Source organism: Pristiophorus japonicus, chromosome 2, assembly GCF_044704955.1.
Source record: "Pristiophorus japonicus isolate sPriJap1 chromosome 2, sPriJap1.hap1, whole genome shotgun sequence".
NCBI classification, from domain to species: Eukaryota; Metazoa; Chordata; class Chondrichthyes; family Pristiophoridae; genus Pristiophorus; species Pristiophorus japonicus.
In genome coordinates, this window is record NC_091978.1 from 122,904,564 (window position 1) to 122,927,544 (window position 22,981).

Sequence of the window (22,981 nt, forward strand, 5' to 3'; positions counted from 1 at the left end):
AGGTATCATGCCAAGGATTAATAATGTAGGAGGCTAAGATAATTGAGTATTATGGAGATCTGGTTCATTTAGATTTGGGGGAGGCGTAGTGACAAACTTTGCAGAGATTTTCCCTCGACAGTGAGATTGAGTAGAGTGAATTGTATATGATTCATGGAAGGAATAAACTTTGAATTTGAATGGCTATTTATCATTCCATGCTTTCTTATGTTATCAATCAAAAAATTGTAGATTACAGTCTCAGGAATTTCTGTTTAGGTGGCCTTTCACAGTTGAAATGGGGTTTCCCATCGTTCAGCCAAACAGTTGGGTAGTGTGATGATAATAGTGGAGAATTCTCCTTTAGGGAAAATTAAAAACATGTCTCCTGTCAATTATCAAGCAGCTAAATTTATTGAAAAGTCTATGGCTGAAGCCTTGTAAATGCTCAGCCAATAATTTACTTCTGTGGGTGAGAGCTGAATGTCAGGAAAAATGGGCAGAAATGGTGAAAGTGAACTGTATAGGTTTATTTGATTGTTCAGCGATTTGATACGAGGAAACTGTAATTCCCAGTACTGAAGACATAATGACATAATTTTAGAGCATTTGCTTCTTAAATAACAGTAATCAAGCTGTTACTAGATATACTAGCAGATCTCCTGCGGCATTGCTCACAGTGAATACATGTTACTCTGCAGCAAGCATTCCTATCTCTCACTTTCACAATTAGGCAATGCAGTTTGATTGATAACAAATAATATTATTCAGCCACAGAAGTGTTTCCATTGAGGCTAGCCCATCAAGTCAACAAAAAGTCACCATTACACAAAAATCTACATTTATCTGATCTGCATTAAATTAGCTAAAGCACAGAATCTAGGTCATGACTCTTTATTTTAATCAACAGTTTTTACAAGCACAGTTTTAGGTATTAATATTTTTCCTTCATTATTTTTCCTTCATGTTTAGAGTAATAAAATATGTGTTGAATAAAAATAATATAATTTATAATTCCTTTCAAAAACAGCCTGCATTTATTTAATGTGTTAGCCTTGGCACCTTCGCCTCTGAGTCAGCAGGTCATAGGTGTAAGTCCCACTCCAAAGACCTCAGCTCATAATCTGGGCTGACTCTTGGGTGCAGCACGGAGAGGGTGCTGCATTGTTGGAGATGCTGTGTTTCAGCTGAGATGTTAAACCGAGGCCCTATCTGCTCTCTCAAGTGGACATGAAAGATCCCATGCCACTATTTGAAGAATAATAGTGTCCTGGCCAATATTTATCCCTCAACCAACATCACTAAAATAGATTGTCTGGTCATTAACTCATTACTTTTTGTGAGACCTTGCTGTGCGCAAACTGGCTCTCGTGTTTCCCCACAACACAACAGTGAGTTCACTTCAAAAGTTCTTCATTAGTTGTAAAATGTTTTTGCATACCCTGAGGTCCTGAAAGGCACTATAGATGCAGCGTCGATAATCTGGAGTTCCGGAATCTGGAATGATCCGGACTCCGGGACAATCGATCGCAGGGTCGTCCGGAATCCGTAAAATGTTCTGGAATCAGAACCCGATGACCCTGCTGACCTCGGGGCCCTGCCGCTGCCCGTCCTCTAGCCTCGCCTCGCTGCCTCTCACCTCCCCGCCGCTGCCCTTACCTCAAGACCGCCTCAACTGCCCGTCCAATGACATCGTCAGGCAGGGCCTGGTCGAGGATAACAGCTCCTCAGCGGGGCCGGATGGCCCAAACAGCTCCTCGGCGGGAATCTCCCCACCTTTCTGACGTTCCGAAATCCGGAAATACCCAAACCTGGGCTCGGGTGTTTCCACATTCGTGACATCAGAAAGCAAATCGAAAGTCTGGAAAAATACGGAATCCGCAACGACCTCGGTCCCGAGGGTACCTGATTTTAGGCACTGCACTGTATATAAATGCTAGTTCATTCTCTTTTTTGTTCATTTACACTACCAAATAGGCATGCTATTCTATGTATTTAGGATGAGTTTTAATAGTGAGGACCAAGAAATATAAAACTAAAGACAAGATTACACTAATTCTATCTTTTATTCTTTACCAAATATGTCTGGCACAATAATTAGTGTTAGAATACAAGAACATAAGAAATAGGAGCGGAAGCAGGCCACCTTGCCCCTGGAGCCTGCTCTGCCATTTAATAATGTCATGGCTGATCTGATCGTGAACTCAGCTCCACTTCCCAGCCCGCTCCCCATAATCCTTTATTCCCTTATCGCTCAAAAATCTGTCCACTTCCGCCTTATATATATTCAATGACCCAGCCTCCACTGCTCTGTGAGGCAGAGAATTCCATAGATTTACAACCATAGAAACATAGAAAATAGGTGCAGGAGTAGGCCATTCGGCCCTTCGAGCCTGCACCACCATTCAATAAGATCATGGCTGATCATTCCCTCAGTACCCCTTTCCTGCTTTCTCTCCACACCCCTTGATCCTTTTAACGGTAAGGGTCATATCTAACTCCCTCTTGAATATATCCAATGAACTGGCATCAACAACTCTCTGCGGTAGGGAATTCCACACGTTAACAACTCTCTGAGTGAAGAAGTTTCTTCTCATCTCAGTCCTAAATGGCTTACCCCTTATCCTTAGACTGTATCCCCTGGTTCTGGACTTCCCCAACATCGGGAACATTCTTCCTGCATCTAACCTGTCCAGTCCCGTCAGAATTTTATATGTTACTATGAGATCCCCTCTCGTCCTTCTAAACTTCAGTGAATACAGGCCCAGTCGATCCAGTCTCTCCTCATATGTCAGTCTTGCCATCCCGGGAATCAGTCTGGTGAACCTTCGCTGCACTCTCTCAATAGTAAGAATGTCCTTCCTCAGATTAGGAGACCAAAACTGGACACAATATTCCAGATGAGGCCTCACCAAGGCCCTGTACAACTGTAGTAAGACCTCCCTGCTCCTATACTCAAATCCCCTAGCTACGAAGGCCAACATACCATTTGCCTTCTTCAATGCCTGCTGTACCTGCATGCCAACTTTCAATGACTGATGTACCATGACATCCAGGTCTCATTGCACCTCCCCTTTTCCTAATCTGTCGCCATTCAGATAATATTCTGCCTTCGTGTTTTTGCCACCAAAGTGGATAACCTCACATTTATCCACATTATACTGCATCTGCCATGCGTTTGCCCACTAACCTAACCTGTCCAAGTCACCCTGCAGCCTTTTAGCGTCCTCCTCACAGCTCACACCGCCACCCAGCTTAGTGTCACCTGCAAACTTGGAGATATTACTCTCAATTCCCTCATCTAAATCATTAATGTATATTGTAAATAGCTGGGGTCCCAGCACTGAGCCCTGCGGCACACCACTAGTCACTGCCTGCAATTCTAAAAAGGACCCGTTTATCCGGACTCTCTGCATCCTGTCTGCCAACAGTTCTCTATCCACATCAGTACATTACCCCCAATACCATGTGCTTTAATTTTGCACACCAATCTCTTGTGTGGGACCTTGTCAAAAGCCTTTTGAAAGTCCAAATACACCACATCCACTGGTTCTCCCTTGTCCACTCTACCAGTTACATCCTCAAAAAATTCTAGAAGATTGGTCAAGCAGGATTTCCCTTTCATAAATTCATGCTGACTTGGACCGATCCCGTCACTGCTTTCCAAATGTGCTGCTATTTCAACTTTAATAATTGATTCCAATATTTTCCCCACTACTGATGTCAGGCTAGCCGGTCTATATTTACCCATTTTCTCTCTCCCTCCTTTCTTAAAAAGTGGTGTTACATTAGCTACCCTGCAGTCCATAGGACCTGATCGAGAGTCGATAGACTGTTGGAAAATGATCACCAATGTATCCACTATTTCTAGGGCTACTTCCTTAAGTACTCTGGGATGCAGACTATCAGGTCCTGGGGATTTATTGGCCTTCAATCCCATCAATTTCCCTAACACAATTTCCCGCCTAATAAGGATTTCCTTCAGTTCCTCCTTCCCACTAGACCCTCGGTCCCCTCGTATTTCCGGAAGGTTATTCGTGTCTTCCTTCGTGAAGACAGAACCAAAGTATTTGTTTAACTGGTCCGCCATTTCTTTGTTCCCCATTATAAATTCGTAGAGAGAAGAAATTCCTCCTCTTCTCAGTTTTAAATGGGCAGCCCCTTATTCTGAGACTATGTCTCCTAGTTTTGCTTTCCCCTATGAATGGAAATATCTTCTCGGCATCCACCTTGTTGAGCCGCCTCATTATCTTATATGTTTCGACAAGATCACCTCTCATTCTTTTGAACTCCAATGTGTATAGTCCCAACCTACTCAACCTTTCTTCATAAATCAACCCACTCATCCCCGGAATCAACTTAGTGAACCTTCTCTGAACAGCCTCCAATGCAAGTATATCCTTCCTTAAATACGGAGACTAAAACTGTACGCAATACCCTAGGTGTGACCTCACCAATACCCTGTACATTTGTAGTAGGACTTCTCTGCTTTTATATTCCATCCCCTTGCAATAAAGGCCAACATTCCATTTGCCTTCCTGATTACTTGCTTTACCTATTGTGTTCCTAACACAGATGAGACTGCACACAGGGAGGTTAAAGTAACAGTGACCTCAGTCTTTATTAAGACACTCCAGAGTGAGGAACAGGCCTTCGGGGCCGGCTTATATACAGTGCTCCCAAAGGATGCTGAGATCCCTTGGGACTTCAGGGGATGCGCTCCCTTGTGGCGGAATATGGGAGTGCATGCTTTACAAATACACAACAGTACCTGCATACTAACTTTTTGTGATTCATGCACAAGGACCTCCAGGTCCCACTGTACTGCAGCACTTGCACTTTTCTCTGTTTTAAATTATAAATTGCTTTTCTGATTTTGCTGTCAAAGTGGATAACCTCACATTTTCCCACATTATACTCCATCTGCCTAATTTTTGCCCACTCATTTAGCCTGTCTCTATCCCTTTGCAGATTTTTTGTGTCCTTCTCACAATTTGCTTTCCCACTCATCCTTGTATCATCAGCAAACTTGGCTACATTGCACTCGGTCCCTTCATCCAAGTCATTAATATAGATTGTAAATAGTTGAGGACTGAGCACCAATCCCTGCGGCACCCCACTAGTCACTGTTTGCCAATCGGAAAATGACCCATTTATACCGGCTCTCTGTTTTCTCTTAGTTAGCCAATCGTCTATCATTGGTAATATATTACCCCAAACCCTGTGAACTTTTATCTTCTGCAGTACCCTTTTATGTGGCACCTTATCGAATGCCTTCTGGAAATCCAAATACACCACATCCACTGGTTCTCCCTTATCCCTGCTCATTACATCCTCAAAGAACTAAAGGCTTCTGCTTTTATTAAACATATTTATCTCCATTAATATAAGTCTCTGTTTGGACGATAGGCTACTGGCTACTGTTTCGCTGAGTCGAACTGAGAGTGTGATTTTTTTGGATGATCCTGCTGCTGCTTTTATTTAGAACCTCCGTCCAAACTGGAATAATCCTATGACCCTTTCAGATCTTGTTGCTGTGTATATGAACAATTATTGTTTCTGAGTTCTGAGTATAAGCAACTAAAAAAGGTAATTACTGTAACCATTGAGAATATATTACAAAATATAATGACCTGCTTCCTGTGGTCTCAGCGGTTTCTGACCGTATTTTTGTGAAATCAGCTAAGATATAGTATGCATGCTTTTGCTTTCAAAGCTACCTCACAAAAGTTGAAGAGCTTATTTCAGATGTACACAAAAAACAAATTAGTTTATCAAATAATGTTTCTCTGACAACTTTCATCAGTCATTTTCATTTGATCCAGAGGAGGACAGAAAGTGTAAGGCTTACGAATAGAAAATCCAGGCAGATTTGTGAATAGCTACTGTTAAGTCTGAGAATGTACATGAACTGAAGGCTTTGGCATATAGACATAGGCCTCCAATATACAAAAGAAATTGTGACAGGCATTCCTAATATAGAAAATACTATGCTTAGGTGAGCTTAATAATTTCCTTATAAATGTTAGAATTTTATTTACTTTAGTATTAAGTGCTCAAATTAGTTGAAAAAGTAGGATGGCTGCTGAACATATTTGGAAAAATATTTTTGATTTGGTATCTCCTTTCCCTTATTGACAGATTTGCTGAATCTTCATGCCTGACTTGTTTCAATATTGCTTTAGAAGTTCTTCATTGTAGTTTTTCTATCCACCTTTGTCACATTTGATTCTTATTTTGTGATGGGCTCAAATTTCATATCCATGAATTAGTGACAAATCAACTGCAAGAAATTTGCATGAGAAATGTGACACAAGATGTGTGGTATGACAGAGAAAATGGCAGAAGGAACTTTTTAAAAGCTATATAATAAATAATAATAAACTCTTCAGCGCTGTGGGTCTGGCACGAGCAGGTTTCAATGTCAGCTTCACGGATTGTGAAGGTGGCTGACATCTACTTGCGAGGTGGAAGTTAAAGGGGAGGTTGCCAACGCCCTCCGCCGCCATCATAGTTTTCCTGATGACTTCCGTGTCGGCTAACCTACCTAGTTTTTTTCATGGTCCAGGCTGCCATCGTGCAACCCGGCACTCCGTATTGGGTGCTGGGCTGCAGGCCCAGTACCACACTACCCTGGTAGCGGAGGCCATCAGAGACTTTGCAGAGTGTGCAGCGACCCTATCCTTTAAGTGAAGGGGAGGGGCATTGAAGCGCGTCACCGCTATGCGGAGCATCCGCGTAGCGCTGCACAACTTGCCCTGATAGCATTGCTGGAACCGCCTTAAAGGAACTGGAGTACACAAGATTGCTCATTGAGGGGCGGTAAGCCCAATTCAGTGGCCAGATGGGTCTTCTGCGCCGGGTGCAGGAAGTTCCACCTTGAACGGGTTACTAGCCCCACTTGGGACGCTGGGCAATTTCGCTCCCTGAGTTTTTATCACTTTTTTTTAAAGTCTAGGATACATAAGTTCTGCCAAGTTTGAGATAGGTGATATTTAAGAGAAGTGGTCCTAGGATTTAGCCGAACTAGTGTAGAGGTCCTGGAGTTTATCAGCACTGCAATGAGGTTTTACAGCATGGGTAACATCTGACAATTTCTGCAGCACTGAAGTGGGTGTTACTGGGGAGAACAGAGCCATTTACCCGACTTAATCTGAAGTAAGTACAATAAAAAGTGTGTTGCACACCTCTTTGCCCCCTCTCCCACCACCCTTTGCATTCAGGGAATGGCATTTTACACAAGGGATCCTAAAAGAGATGGGTAGCAAGTAAATATGGTGAATGCAGAGACAAATATCTATAATAAGATGTAATGGTTCATTAAAGCAATTGAACAAAGGAGTTTATTCCTAATTCCTCATGCAGCAGTTTATTTCTGCCTACTTGTGAAATATGATTGATAGCTGCCAAATGTTTAAAACAAATCAAAATACCTAACAAAATGTGGGGTTTGTTTAAAATGAGACTGTTATATATGTGGACTTGTATTTACTCTGTACAGCCACCAGAGGGTATTTAAGAAGGCTTCACAGGTTGGAGAGGCACTCTGTAGACCTACAATAAAAGACTAAGATCACACTTTATTTTGAGCTCACAGTGTTCAGTCTGACTCTTTCTCCATACACTACAACTGGTGACAAGATACAGATAGCGAACCCAAAGATGCAGAGAACAGTGGGCATCCTGGAGAAATTTTCGGAGGGAGATGATTGGGAAACTTTTGTGGAGCGACTTGACCAATACTTTGTGGTCAACGAGTTAGATGGGAAAGAGAGCGCTGCCAAATGAAGGACGATCCTCCTCACCGTCTGTGGGGCACCAACGTATGGCCTCATGAAGAATCTGCTCACTCCAGGAAAACCCACGGAGAAATCATACGATGATTTGTGCACACTGGTCTGAGAGCATTTGAACTCGAAGGAAAGCGTTCTGATGGTGAGGTACCGGTTCTACACCTACAAAAGATCTGAAGGCCAGGAAGTGGCAAGTTATGTCGCTGAGCTGCGATGCCTTGCAGGCCATTGCGAATTTGAAGGACATTTGGAGCATATGCTCAGAGACTTTTTCGTACTTGGCATTGGCCACAAAACCATACTTCGCAAACTTTTGACTGTAGAGACCCCATTCTTGAGTAAGGCCATAGCGATAACCCAGGCATTCATTGCCACCAGTGACAATATGAAGCAAATCTCTCAGCACACAAGTGTTGCTACAAGTACTGTGAACAAAGTGATGATGTTTTCGAATCGTAACGTACAGGGCAGGTCACACTTACCTGCAGCTTTACGTCCACAGATGTCTGAGTCCACCATCAAGGCCAAAATGACGAATGCAAGGCCATTAACACCTTGTTGACCCTGCGGGGGTGATCATCATTTCCATTCATGCCCATTCAAAGAATACATTTGCAAGGGCTGTGGAACAATGGGACACCTCCAACGCGTGTGCAGGCGAGCTGCTAAGCCTGTTAAACCTACAAACTACCAGGTTGAAGAGAAGGATCACGATGAAACAGAGCCTCAGATAGAGGAGGCAGAGGTACATGGGGTACACACATTCACCACGAATTGTCCCCCGATAATGCTGAATGTTGAACTAAATGGACTCCTGGTGTCAATGGAGCTGGACATGGGCACAAGCCAGTCCATCATGGGCAAAAAGACTTTCGAAAGGTTGTGGTGCAATAAGGCCTCAAGGCCAGTCTTAACTCTAATTCGCACAAAACTAAGAACTTACACAAAAGAACTGTTCCTGTAATCGGCAGTGCTACCGTAAAGGTCTTCTACGATGGAGCGGTGCACAAGCTACCACTCTGGGTGGTACCGGGTGATGGTCCCACGCTGCTCGGCAGGAGCTGGCTGGGAAAGATAAGCTGGAACTGGGGCGACATCCGAGTGCTATCGGCCGCTGACGACACTTTATATGCCCAGGTATTAAACAAATTTCCTTCGCTGTTCGAACCAGGCATCGGGAAATTCCAAGGGGCAAAAGTGCAGATCCACCTAATTCCGGGGGCGCGACCCATCCATCACAAGGCGAGAGCAGTATCGTACATGATGAGAGAAAGAGTAGAGATCGAGCTAGACCGGCTACAAAGAGAGGGCATCATCTCACCGATCGAGTTCAGCGAGTGGGCCATTCCTATTGTCCCAGTCCTCAAGGGAGATGGCACCGTCAGAATCTGTGGCGATTACAAAGTAACTATCAATCATTTCTCCCTGCAGGACCAATACCCACTACCAAAAGCCGATAACCTCTTTGCAACGCTGGCGGGAGAAAAGACATTCACGAAGCTGGATCTGACTTCAGCCTACATGATGCAGGAACTGGAGGAATCATCGAAGGCCCTCACCTACATCAACATGCACAAAGGTCTTTTTGTTTATAATAGATGTCTGTTTGGAATCCGATCAACGGTGGCGATATTCCAGAGAAACATGGAAAGTTTACTGAAGTCGGTCCCGCACACCGTGGTCTTCCAGGACGACGTCTTGATCACAGGTCGGAACACAGCCGAGCAGCTGCAGAACCTGGAAGAGCTTCTTTGTCGACTCAACCGCGTGGGGCTCAGGTAAAAACGCTCGAAGTGCGTTTTCCTGGCGCCTGAAGTGGAGTTCCTGGGAAGGAGGATTGCGACGGATGGCATCAGGCCCACCAACGCGAAGACGGAGGCAATCGAGAACGCACCAAGGCCACAATGTGACGGAGCTGCGGTCGTTTTTGGGACTCTTGAACTACTTTGGTAACTTCTTACCGGGTCTCAGCACACTGCTAGAACCACTGCATGTCTTACTACGGAAAGGGGGCGAATGGGTTTGGGGCAAAAGCCAAGAAAATGCCTTTGTAAAAACGAGAATATTGTATGCTCAAACAAATTGCTTCTGTTGTATGACCCATGTAAGCATTAGTACTAGCAAGGGATGCGTCGTCATATGGCATCGGGTGTGTATTGCAACAAGCTAATGATTTTGGGAAACTGCAACTGGTTGCTTATGCATCCAGGAGTCTAAGGCCGAGAGAGCCTACAGCATGATTGAAAAAGAAGCGTTAGCGTGTGTTTATGGGGTAAAGAAAATGTATCGATACTTGTTTGGGCTAAAATTCGAATTGGAAACAGACCATAAGCCACTTATATCCCTGTTTTCTGAGAGTAAAGAGATAAATACCAACGTATCGGCCCGCATCCAGAGATGGGCGCTCACGCTGTCCGCATACAATTACGCCATCCGCCACAGACCAGGCACAGAAAACTGCGCCGATGCTCTCAGTAGGCTGCCATTGGTTATGGAAGCATTTGAGAGTGAGCAATGACCCATCACTACCCGACAGATCAAAACCTGGACAAGCCAGGACCCCTTATTATCTCCAGTCAAAAGTTGTGTGCTTCACGGGAGCTGGTCCAGTGTCTCAGTGGGAATGCAGGAAGAGATAAAGCCGTTCCAGTGGCGCAAAGATGAAATGTCTATACAGGCAGGACTGCCTTCTTTGGGGCAATCAAGTAGTGACCCCAAGAAGGGCAGACACCTTCATCAATGACCTCCACAGTACCCACCCAGGCATCGTGATGAAAGCGATAGCCAGATCCCACGTGTGGTGACCCGTAACGGGATCAAACATGTCACATCTGCCCCGTTTAAACCAGCGTCCAATGGTCAGGCAGAGAGAGCAGTCCAAACCATCAAGCAAGTTTTGAAGAGGGTAACTGAAGACTCACTGCAGACTCGCCTATCCCGAGTCCTGCTTAGCTACTGCACGAGACCCCACTCACTCACTGGGATCCCACCTGCTGAACAGCTCATGAAAAGAGCACTTAAGACAGGGCTCTCGTTAGTTCACCCTGATCTACATGAACAGGTAGAGAGCAGGCGGCTTCAACAAAGTACATACCATGATAGCGCAAATGTGTCACGTGAGATTGAAGTCAATGATCCTGTATTTGTATTAAATTATGGACAAGGTCTCAAGTGGCTTCCTGGCACTATCGTGGCCAAAGAGGGGAGCAGGGTGTTTCGGGTCAAACTTTCAAATGGACTCATTCACCGGAAACACTTGGACCAAATCAAAAACAGATTCACGGACTCCCCTGAGCAACCCACCTTGGACCCTACCTCTTTTGATCCCCCAATATACACACCAGTGGCAACCGATACCACGGTTGACCACGAAGCAGAACCCATCATCCACAGTAGCCCTGCAGGGCCCAACACACCAGGCAGCCCAGCAAGGCCAGCGAGGGCCCAACAAATGATTTAACAACACCCACCAAGATGATCAACCAGGGGAAGAAGAGCCCCAGATCGACTCACATTTTATATTGTTACCCATTGACTTTGGGGGGGGATGTTATATATGTGTACTTATATTTACTCTGTACAGCCACCAGAGGGCTCATTCCCTGGCATCCCAAGGGATCCCATAATCCCTTGGAAGCACAGGTATTTAAGAAGGCTTCACAGGTTGGAGAGGCACTCTGGAGACCTGCAATAAAAGACTAAGGTCACACCTTACTTTGAGCTCACAGTGTTCAGTCTGACTCTTTCTCCATACACTACAGAGACCAAATCCAGATTAGATCTTACTAAACTGGAATTTAACTACGATTAAATCTGCCATATTCTGTATTCTATTCAATCAATTCTTCTGATTGGCAGGATGCTTTATGTTCAGACTGAGAACACTCACTCACAAATCCAAGCTATCTTCATGAGAAAATCGTAACCTATTTGGGACATCGACAAATCACTCCACCTCCTGCAGCAAAATATCAGTTACCAAAGCAGAGCTTTCCACTATCCTGTAAAGAAAACCAGGAAATCTAAAATTCAAGCAGTGGCCAATTTATAATCAAATCGTGGTTTTGGACAACTGCCGAAACTACACTATGGATTGACCTGTATATTCTCAGTTCTGAATTTCTTATTACTCAACTCTAGAATATAGAGATAACATATGAACAGAATTTCACTGGAATAATCAACTGGGATAGATAGGAAATTCATCCCATAATTCTACTTTTTTGGATCTTAAAAATGAAAGTTACTGAGGGGTGAAAATGCCGAATGAAAACAAAAATTTAGAAAGCATTTAGAAAGAATTGTGGAAACTCAGTGGCCAAATTGTGTAATCAGAGCAATGAATGTATTTAGGGATTCTCCAATATAAATGTGCATCACAAGAATTTATAAAGGCAAAAGGTTGATGGAAAAAGTGTGACACAAACTTGATGACAGGAAGTCAAATGGCGCAGAAAGGAAGTGTGCACATAAATAGGATTTTCCTGTTGCTGGGAGCAGGGCAGATTGGTATGTAAAGTTTGTTAATAACATTTTTCATGTGAAACCAAGAAAATTGTGGTGACACTGGGAATATATCTTTAAAGATCCTCTCATCAGAAATTCCTGTTTACAAAACAAATTAGTGACATGTTGACATATTGTCGGTGCTTTGTTTTAATTTTCTGTGGGTAAATTTGTGCGCCCCTAAAGATAAAAGACATCAGTATTGAAAAATGAAATATTTAAATATTTTAACCTGTCTAATACCCAGTCTCAGCATTCCGAGGTCAAACACAGATATTTTGCATTTCCTACACCAGCTATCCTTATAATCTCTCTGACTAAGATCGTCAAGTTAAAGGCAGCTTTTTTACCTTGGCCCACTCTTACCAGGAACTAGATTGAGACTGCCAGGCTCATTTCTTGTAGGATCATCATAGACAGCAGGTAACAGTCTAGGCTAGATTCCAATTCAGGTGAAAGGAAAGTGCTAATGGTCTGTGCTATTGTACACATGGTTGTTGTAATTGAGCTGTCACATTATTTTCAAAGATAAATAATTAACACAAATTCAACGGAACAACATATACAAGACACTTCTATTATCTGAAAGTTAGGATCTTTACAATAATGACCAACAGCATCCACCTGTAACCAGCTGTGACATATTTAACTGGTTTTCTAGTAACAGCTTTTTACCAAGTTTTTGTGAAGAAGAAATTCTAATTTGCAAGCTGTGCCAGCACAACCATACATTCCAATATATCCAGAGTACAATTGAAAAAATATAGAACTCCTATGGTTCTACTTTCATTGTGTGTGAATCATGGCTAGAAAAGATTTTAGATTTTAAAAAAAAGAAAAGATGCATTAGAGCTTTCATGTTGGTTTTGTTTTGGTTTATGTAGGACACAGCAGGACAGGAACGTTACAGGACCATCACCACAGCTTATTACCGTGGTGCTATGGGCTTTATCCTAATGTACGACATCACAAATGAAGAATCCTTCAATGCAGTGCAGGACTGGTGAGTATGAAATAAGGTTTCTGTGCTACACTGTTTTAACAACTGTATGTCTGAAATGGCACCTCAGCTTGATCAAACAGTATCTCTTCTCCATAATAAAATACTAGTGGATCTCGCATGACGTTGCGCATAATAAATTTGGTCTCTTGGTCTCTCAACTATCTCTGTTGTTTTTCGAATTATATTTTTCTCTCTCCTGTTCTGCCTCTGTGTCTCTCTTCTTCTCTTTCACTCTTTTTGCTTCTCTTGCCATCTTTTTCTTCTTATTTCCTTTTAGGTAGGAGGTGGCATGATGTGAGGGAAAGGGACTACCAAGGACTGCATGCTGGATTTTCGGTGGGCTTTGTGGTGAATATGTGGACTGAAGCCTCAAGTGGCTCCCTTCACAGCATCCCCTCCCCCCCCCCCCCCGGCCCCCCTCCCCATCATGCTTCTATTGCGTCACCTACCTCTTTGTTTTCTGACTATCCATTTCTTTTCATTCCATCTCCTCAATCCAATCGCTACCTCTGCACAATCCTATCGCTGCCTCTATTCTTGCCCTCTGAACTACTTGCTCAGTTCCTGTGTACACCCATCCCCTTGTTCTGCTGTTGTTCACCTCATCCCTAACTCACCATCTACTTTCCTTTTATTACCACAACAAAAGTTATATTGGTAATTTATCAGTACAGTCTGTTATATTTTTTCTTTAGCTTTTTTTGTTAAATAATTTTGAAAAACAACTGAGCAGAAACTGCTAGAAACTGAAGCTAAATATTCTAGCAGTTCAGCTGATTAAATGGTACTGAAAAATTCTGGCAAAATTCAATGCACTACATATGCTCAGACTGCCCAATCTGTATTTAGCCAACACAGTCACAATTCTCAGCAAAAATATGGGGGTATAATCTTTACCTCCCACTGTAACTTCAATTGAAGATCTTCCCTGGAGAAATGGCATAAACAGCCATTTCAGGCTTTCTGCTGAAGTTATGACACGAAATCTGAAGAATCCCTGTAGAAATTCAAATATTCAGATCCAAACCCAGACTTTTGGGAGACATTGGGAACCTCACGTAAAAATGTTAATGTTTCCATTTTGTCATTTCTATGTAATTTTATATAATTCCTAGATGGTCATTGGAGAGGTAGGGATTGGACTGGTGTGGATGAGTTATTGTCAGGAGAAGCAGCAACATCGACCATGTTGGTGGAGGTGAAAACCCTGGAATCATTTAAGAAACAAGTGGATGCTGCAATTGGAGGACTCTATAGAGTATTTCTGGATGGATAAACCACAATGGACCAAATGGCCCTTCTCATCCCTAACACTCTTGTGAAAAGACATGGCCACTTACAGCATAATTGCCTCATGCCTTTCAGTTCCTTTCTTTCTTGATTATCTCAGTGGTTTTACTAACTGTTACCTGTACTGTAATTATTCAAATCTCTGAGGAGGGAAAAGCTGCATTCAATAAAAAGCATTAAAATTGTACATGCGCAAAGAAATTAGGAAAGTCTTATTTACACTGCATCGAATAAATCAGGTATCAATTGTAAGGTGAGATAAACAAAACCTCTGTGTCATAGGGGTTTGTCTGTACATCAGAAATTTTCTTTCACCGTTATTCAACACCTCCATTCCCTGCCACCCCACCGCTGCAAACTATTTTAACTTCTCATTGTAGTCATTAGTATAAAATGTCTGAAAAGTTCTTAGAAGAGATTTGGTGATTCTGCATTTCCCAGCCCGAATGACCTTCTTCATAAAATGAATGGGCAAAAAAATCACATTGAAAATAGTCTTGGGTCTTTTTACAACTTGTAGTTGTGCAGTTCTTAAATATTCCCATTCCCTCTGGCATAATCCAATATTATGCCAATTTAACATGAGACAATCATAGAATCATACAGCACAGAAGGAGGCCATTCACATCATTATGCCTGTGCTAGCTCTTTGAAAGAACTATCCAATTAGTCCCACTCTTTCCCCATAACTCTGCAATCTTTTTCCTTCTCAACTATATATTCAATTCCCATTTGAAAGCTGCTGTTGAATATGCTTCCACCACCCTTTCAGGCAGTGCATTTCAGATCATCATAACTCGTGTAAAAAACATTTTCCTCATTCTCCCTTGGTTCTTTTTCCAATTATCTTAAATCTGTGTCTAGTAGGCTTAACTGATACTTAATGGTCTTGCTTCCAGGATAGCTATTTGGGTTGGGTCATGATGTGTGGCCAGCAAGAGAGGATAGGTTATCCTCCTGTTTGAAATCAATTCACTGTTGGCGTTTTTCCAATAACTTCTCTACTATATGTAATTGAGTGCAGTCTTCAGTCACTGAATCTCTAAATGTCTTGGAGACGGGAAAGTTCAAATCTAATCCGCATGTATCCCAACAATGTTGAATTTCATTATGTAGCCATGCTGGGTCTAGTAATAAAGATGAATGGTTAGTACTGTTTTTAGTGTTGTCAATCCTCTCTTGCTGCTTCCCCTCATGGAAAACTGTGGGCATGTCATTAATTTGCACAGATCATGGTCTACAACATAAATTCTGAAATAGCCAAGTTCCAGCCAGTCAGTGCATTCAGAAACCAACTCATTTCATTGGCTCCAAATAACTGAACATGGCTCATGTATAAGAGCATTTTGCTGTTTTACTTAATCAAGTGGATGCTGCAGATATAATATATAATAAAATCATTTATATGCGTAGATCCAAATAGCAGCAAGGCCAGTCAATATTTCCAGCCTCTCACCTGACCATATAAATGAAAGCAGTTTTCAAGACACATAAACCAATAAGGTATGACTTTGTTTTACTGTTGTAACTGATTCTATTACCCTGACATTACCCTTCTGAATCTTCTAGGTTGATGTTTCAGATCTACGTAACACTTTAAAGTGGTATGGGCCTAGATTTTCCTCCTCTATCCTGCCCCAAATCAGGCAGGATAATGGCAGAAATAGCGGGAAAAATAAGGTGGCCTATCACCACTTCGCCACCCTCCCCCATCCCACCATGTACTAGTTGCTCTTTCCCAGTCTGCCACATGCAAATACCCGGAGAAATGTGAGGCCCAGATAGCCAGCTCATTTCCCTCCTGTCTATCCCGCTTACTGCCTCTACCCAGGACCATCAGACAGTAGTCTTCAGCATAGCAGTATAGTCCCGAGATGCAGGGAGAGGGAGAGAGAAAGGCAGGAATGTTACCACTTAAGCCAAAGGCTCACTTCAATTGTCAGTTTAACCAATATAAGTTTCCTGATTTCATATGAACAAATTGAATTAAAAAGAGGCAGCTAAATAAATATCCGGCATTGGCTCATCAATTTGACTTTGAGAGAATAAATAACTATCTTACTAATAATTTTAATTGCTGTATTGCACTTCTCTATTGCTTGCTTTCCTGCTTCCACTCCGATTCCTGTTCTCCCATTTTCTTCCATTAATTAGCTTATCTGCCTTTTCCATCCAAACATATTTATAACTTTATGTGACAAAATATGGACATTTCTGTCCATTTTCTACAGTTGGAAACAGAAGGGGGAGGTGGAAATTGCACATTGCACCCATTTCTCACAAATTTAGCAGCACACTGCCTGTGACCGGTGTATAGGTGCGTCCGAGCCACTGATAAATTAGTCCTGAGATATTTTTAGGAGGCCCTGGCCTGATTCACTGGATCTTAACCTCGACCAGTCATGAAGCATGCTGCAGAAGCGCGATTGAAAGGGATACTTATCTCCATTAAGATAACTCTCTGTTTGGACGATAGGCGACTGGATACTGTTTCACAGAGAGTGATTTTTTGGGAGATCCTGCAATCTGTCAAATTATTGGCTTCCCAACATTGTTGGAACATGGGTATTCCATATTCTCTTCATTCTGTCTTGGGGCTGCAGCACGAGAAGCAGGAGCGGCAGCAGCAGCAACAAGGAAGGTTGGAGAGGGCTTCACAGGCTGCAAGGAGGGCGTAGAAAGCTTAACACCAGTAAGGTGCACAGAAATCAGATTTCCTATCTTCACATTACAGAGGAGCAGTATGCCAGGTGGCTCCAGTTCTCCAGGGAGACAGTGACTGAGCTCTGCCACCTGCTCAATCAAGCCCAGCACCAGGGCATCAACAGCATTGCCTGGCTGTGAATGTCACTGTGACCCTGAATGTTTATGCATCAGGCTCCTTCCAATTTTGCACCAATCCTCAATAACCCCCTCTTTGTCAAGTAGACCATTGGGTGTCAGGTTGGTTGCTTGGGGACAAGAGCTATCCCTGAATACCAAGTCTCATGGCTCTTGTTGGAGCACAGACACACAGGCCACAATTTTACATAACGGGTCGGGAGTGAGGCAGGCGACTTTGGGTGCATGCTGGAACCTTGCTCCTGGTGCAGCCCATTCTGTCCAAGTGATTTTACGTGGCTGGAGCTTGTTAAGCCCGCCCTTCGAGGTTCCTGGCCAATTAAAAGGAAGCAGGTCTGATGACATAATTTTGATGAAGCATCATCAGCCGGTTTCCTTAACGGGACCATGCCCATATTAATTTTGACAGTTGTTCTGTCAGTGTTCTGCAGCATTGAGGTGCTGCAAACACTGACAAGTACTGCACAAAGGTGCACAGCTGCACCCAGGCTCTCCCATGACTCCCTCCAGATGCTTATGGAGGGTGTCACAACATGCAGGGATGTTCTCTTTCCTTCCAATAGGCGGAAGAGACTTCCCCAGCACACCTACGCAGCCTGGCTGTACATTGCACAGGAGGGCACAAGCAGGGATGTTGTCAGGAGGACCTGGGCTGTAATGTCACAAACTTTCAATGATCTCGGTGGATCACGAAACGTTACTGCAAAGGCACACTCAACCTCATCCTGCTGTGCCACTCATCACATCCCCATCACTCTGCCTTCCATACCCTGCTCCTGCACATCCTTACACACACTAACTTACCTTGCGCCTCCACCCATCCCTCTCTCTCTGTCTACATTATCATTTCCCCATCTCACTAGCCACCCCTCACACTCACCCTCATTCTTGTCCAATCATACTAACTGACAATGTACAAGGGTAAGCACTTGGGTATTATCATCAATGCTGATGCAAAGTTTCTGCTAATGTGTTGTCAAACATTGAAATCTTTATTTTCAACACTTTGCCTTTTTGGACAGACCTGTGTGCACCTTTGGAAATGGCTTAGTGAGTTGCAGTGAATGGTGAGACATAACAGTACCCCTGCCCCTCCCCCCGCCCCAAAGGTGATGCATGTGAAAGGAATGGCTTGGGCATTGTAGGGATGCTTTATGGTATTGGTGTGGGGTGGTGACAACCGAGTGCATCATGTGACAGCCAGGATGTACAGCGTCCAGTGAAGTAAATCTGGTCATAGTGAGACCATTCCTGATGTCCCAGGCAGCATTGTGCTGATGCGCTGTGTCCTGTACAGCATCAGGTGGTTGCAGAGAAAGTTGGTGTTGTTATTGGTGATGCTGGTGTGCCTAGTGATGTTGGTGTTTGGGCTGATCGTGGTGGGATTCTGGGGATCAAGGTGAGATTTTTTCAAGGGCATCGATGCTGATGGAATAGATGGCAGCTGAAGTTGAGATGACACAAGTGTTGTCAGTGGTGAGAGATGTTGCACCAGAGAGGTGACACTGGATAGAGGGTTCACTGCAAACACTTCAAACCTCCATAAAGCTGAAAAGTGCATTCCAAATTCTGAAGGCTCCAGGATCTAAGATTGGAAATTGAACCACTGTGAAATAGTAGATTTTATATCACTTTTGCAGCTGTGAACTATTCAAACCAATACAGAGTTGTTGAGAATCCGACACACTTACCTGATATGATCCCGGGAACCTGAAAAAAATATGAAAAAATCATTATGGCCTGGCAAAATGCTGCTTAAAAGGCTTTAACCAGCTTCTTAACTATCTCAATTGCCTGACACGTCGCTTACTGCTGGGTCTGTAAACCGCAGGCAGAACTGGCACTTGGGAAATTCACAAGCAGGCGGGTTCAGAGTGAACCCGTTGTCAATCACGGCCATTTTGACAGTGGACCCGCCTCTAAACTCACAGCGCCGATAAGATCCCGACCACAGTGTGAATACAATGTGTCACACCAGAGCAGGTCTCGATTAGAGCAGACCATCGGGCTCCACAAGCAAAGGTTCTGATGTCTTGACAGATCTGGAGGCCTGCTTCACCATAGCTCAAAGCTCAACTTCAACTTGGTAAGGAGATAAGCATTGGCACCGCAAGAGGAGGAAGAAGTTGAGGAACAGGAAAAAAGTAGTCAGGAAGCGGAAAATGTGTCAGCTATGCCTCAGTTGGTAGCACATTTGCCTCTGAGTCAGAAGATTGTCGGCACAAGTCCCACTCCAGAGACTTGAGCACAACAATCTAGGTTGACACTCCAGTGCAGCACTGAGGGAATGCTGCATTGTTGAAGGTGCCTTTTTCTGGATGAGACGTTAAACCGAAGTCCCATCTGCTCTCTCAGATAGAAGTAAAAGATCCCAAGGCACTATTTCAAAGGAGAACAGGGGAGTTACCCCCAGTATAAAAAAAGAAAATGCTGGAAATCTCAGCGGGTCAGGCAGCTTAACGTCAGAACTGGAGAGTGTTCGGAAAGAACACATTCTTAAGAAACACTTAAGAAGATTCTATCAAGACCTTTCCTTTTGTTCTTTCTTCCCCTCCCCCTTTCAGTGCTTCGTAAGAATGTGTTCTTTCCAAACACTCTCTAGTTCTGACGAAGAGTCATCGACCCAAAACGTTAACTCTGCTTTCTCTCCACAGATGCTGCCTGACCCGCTGAGATTTCCAGCATTTTCTGTTTTTATCCAGATTCCAGCATCTGCAGTATTTTGCTTATGTATTTGAGTTATCCCCAGTGTCCTGGCCAATTAATCAACATCACTAATACAGATGATCTGGTCATTATCACCTTGCTGTGCATAAATTGGCTGCCACGTTTCCTACATTACAACATTGACAGAGAAAGTACACTTCAATGGCTGTAAATTGCCTTTCGCTAAACATCTGTAAGACAAAGGTTCTCCACCAACATGTCCTCGCCGCACAGCACTACCCCCAGTCATCAAGATCCACGGCGTGGCCCTGGACAACGTAGACCATTTTCCATATCTCAGGAGCCTCTTATCAACAAGAACAGACATTGATGACGAGATTCAACACCGCCTCCAGTACCCCAGTGCAGTCTTCGGCTGCCTGAGGAAAAGAGTGTTTGAAGACCAGGACCCCAAAACTGCCACCAAGCTCATGGTCTACAGGGCTGTAATAATACCTGCCCTCCTGTATGGCTCAGAGACATGGACCATGTACAGTAGTCACCTCAAGTCGCTGGAGAAATACCACCAATGATGTCTCCGCAAGATCCTACAAATCCCCTGGGAGGACAGACACACCAACATTAGTGTCCTCGACCAGGCCAACATCCCCAGCATTGAAGCACTGACCACACTTGATGAGCTCGTTTGCATGCCAGACACGAGACTCCCAAAGCAAGCGCTCTACTCTGAACTCCTTCACGGCAAACAAGCCAAAGGTGGGCAGAGGAAACGTTACAAGGACACCACTCAAAGCCTCCCTGATAAAGTGCAACATCCCCAGTAACACCTGACCAAAGACCGCCCTAAGTGGAGGAACTGCATCTGGGAGGGCGCTGAGCACCTCGTGTCTCTCACTGAGAGAAATCAAGTGCAGGCAGCGGAAAGAGCGTGTGGCAAACCAGTCCCACCCACCCTTTCCCTCAACAACTATCTGTCCCACATGTGACAGGGACTGTAGTTCTCGTATTGGACTGTTCAGCCACCTAAGGATTCATTTTAAGAGTGGATGTAAGTCTTCCTCGATTCTGAGGGACTGCCTATGAGGATGATGAAATTGCTTTGGGACATCCGGAGGTCATAAAAGGTGCGATATAAAAGCAAGTCTTTCTCCTTGCAAAGGAAGAGCAAGACCCAGCACAGAAGGCCAGCTATTTGAACTCTCAGACAGCAACTCATTGAATGATTCTCATGAATGTTCCCTTCCCTACCCAATGCACCAACAATCCCTCCATCTGTCTAATCCATAACTAGTAATCATAGCTACCATTTGAATGTTCTCTTGCTGGATGTTGTCCTTCCTTACATGACTAAGAATATCAAAACCAACATCAATCCAAGTAAAACATGTTTACTATACCAAGATACTTCATCACTCTTTATTTGACAACACAACTAACTAAAGATCACCCTTGTGCAAAACCCTAGTGCCTGTCATGTGTGCTTGTTTACCTATTCTAGTGCTCGTATGAGGTGCATCCCCAGTGGTTACAGGAAGAGAGTTAGAAGGCTGCTGAACTTCAATGAGAATACTTGAGATAACCCTGGTGGGCCTCAAGTAGCTCTAGCCATGGAAGGCCTGGCTGCAGGTTGCAGTATCTCGGAGATGGCCGGAGCAGTCTGACCCAGCTGGCTTTCTGGCACCAACAAGGGCATTGGTTGAGAGTGTGATGATGAGCAGGAATAATGTCATCCAGAGCGAGGACAACACCTGTCTCTCTCCTGGAGCCAATGCTGTACCACAGCACTCCTGCTGCTCTGCACGAGAACAGAGTTCAGGACTGATGAGCCACTCTCAAAATCCTGATCAATGCTGTCCTTCATGCTTTGAAAGCCAGAGGGCATCCTGGAGTCCAGAGCCAAGATGGCAGCATTCTGAGCTTCCATGAAAGCTGTCAGAGCTACCACCAGAGGCTCCAAAATTGAGGATCCTAATGCAGTGATCACATAGCTGACCACTCGCTCCATGGTTGATTGCATGGTCTGGATGCCTTGTGCGAAGACACCACACAAATTGGAGCTGGACTCCTCCATCCTCACTGGAATTGTGCAGAAGCTAGTTGGCAAGCTTCCCAGTGCACTTAATTTCTGTGCTGTAGAGCCAATAGTTGTGTTCTCTAGGCTGGGCCGTCAAGGTTTTCATCTTTGCCCACTGCAGCAGGGCTAGCATGTAAGAATGCCCTCCTATGACATGCTTCTTTCATCCTCCTAGCCACTTGCCTTTTCTCCTGGTGCTTAGCAAATCCACCAGTACAAACCTCTCTACTCTATCCTCTAAACTATGTGGGGTGCCAGTCTCTGAGTTGGTGCTTGCAATTAAGTGACACTAGATCTTCTGGAAGAATGTCTTCCTTTTCCTCCAGCCCCACTGTTCCCTCTAGATTCAGGATCTGAAAGGGAATAGGAGGACAAGGGTTAATGGAAAGGGTAAGCTGAGAAAGATGAGAGAGTGCTGAAAGCAACAGCCTTTCATTATGCATAGTGGGTGAGAAGGAAAAGAGGGTGAGATGGCTGAAAACCCTGAAGGGTCTGTCGTCTAACCTCCCCAGATGATGCGCTGCCTGCCCACAATGTCCATGATAGTGTCTTCCGTGGGCACAGGATGTGTATAGATGGTGGGCCTCCAGTGGTTGCCTGATCCTGTTATTGCAAGCCAGGTTCTCCTGCAAAAAAGGAGTGTATGTTAGTGTTAGCGTAGTGATATGTTTTGAGGATGTGCATGTCAGGCTGGAATAGTGTTACTGGTGTGTGAAAAATAGCACAGGGTTGAGGAGGTGAGAGATGTGTTAATGAGAAGAATAGTACATGCAGAGTGCTTCAGCAGCAGCAAAAGGAGGTGGAGTGAAGTGTGCTGCAGTGATTGTA

General features: G+C 44.0%; 1 protein-coding gene across 1 annotated transcript in view; it reads left to right on the forward strand.

The window, feature by feature from the left end:
* The window catches only part of rab3c (RAB3C, member RAS oncogene family), a 388,416-nt gene that overhangs the window by 271,434 nt on the left and 94,001 nt on the right, over positions 1–22,981 (forward strand). The window contains exon 2 of the mRNA XM_070862550.1: positions 13,163–13,281. Within this exon, the coding sequence (XP_070718651.1) occupies positions 13,163–13,281 (119 nt within the window). The remainder of the gene's footprint in view (positions 1–13,162; positions 13,282–22,981) is intronic.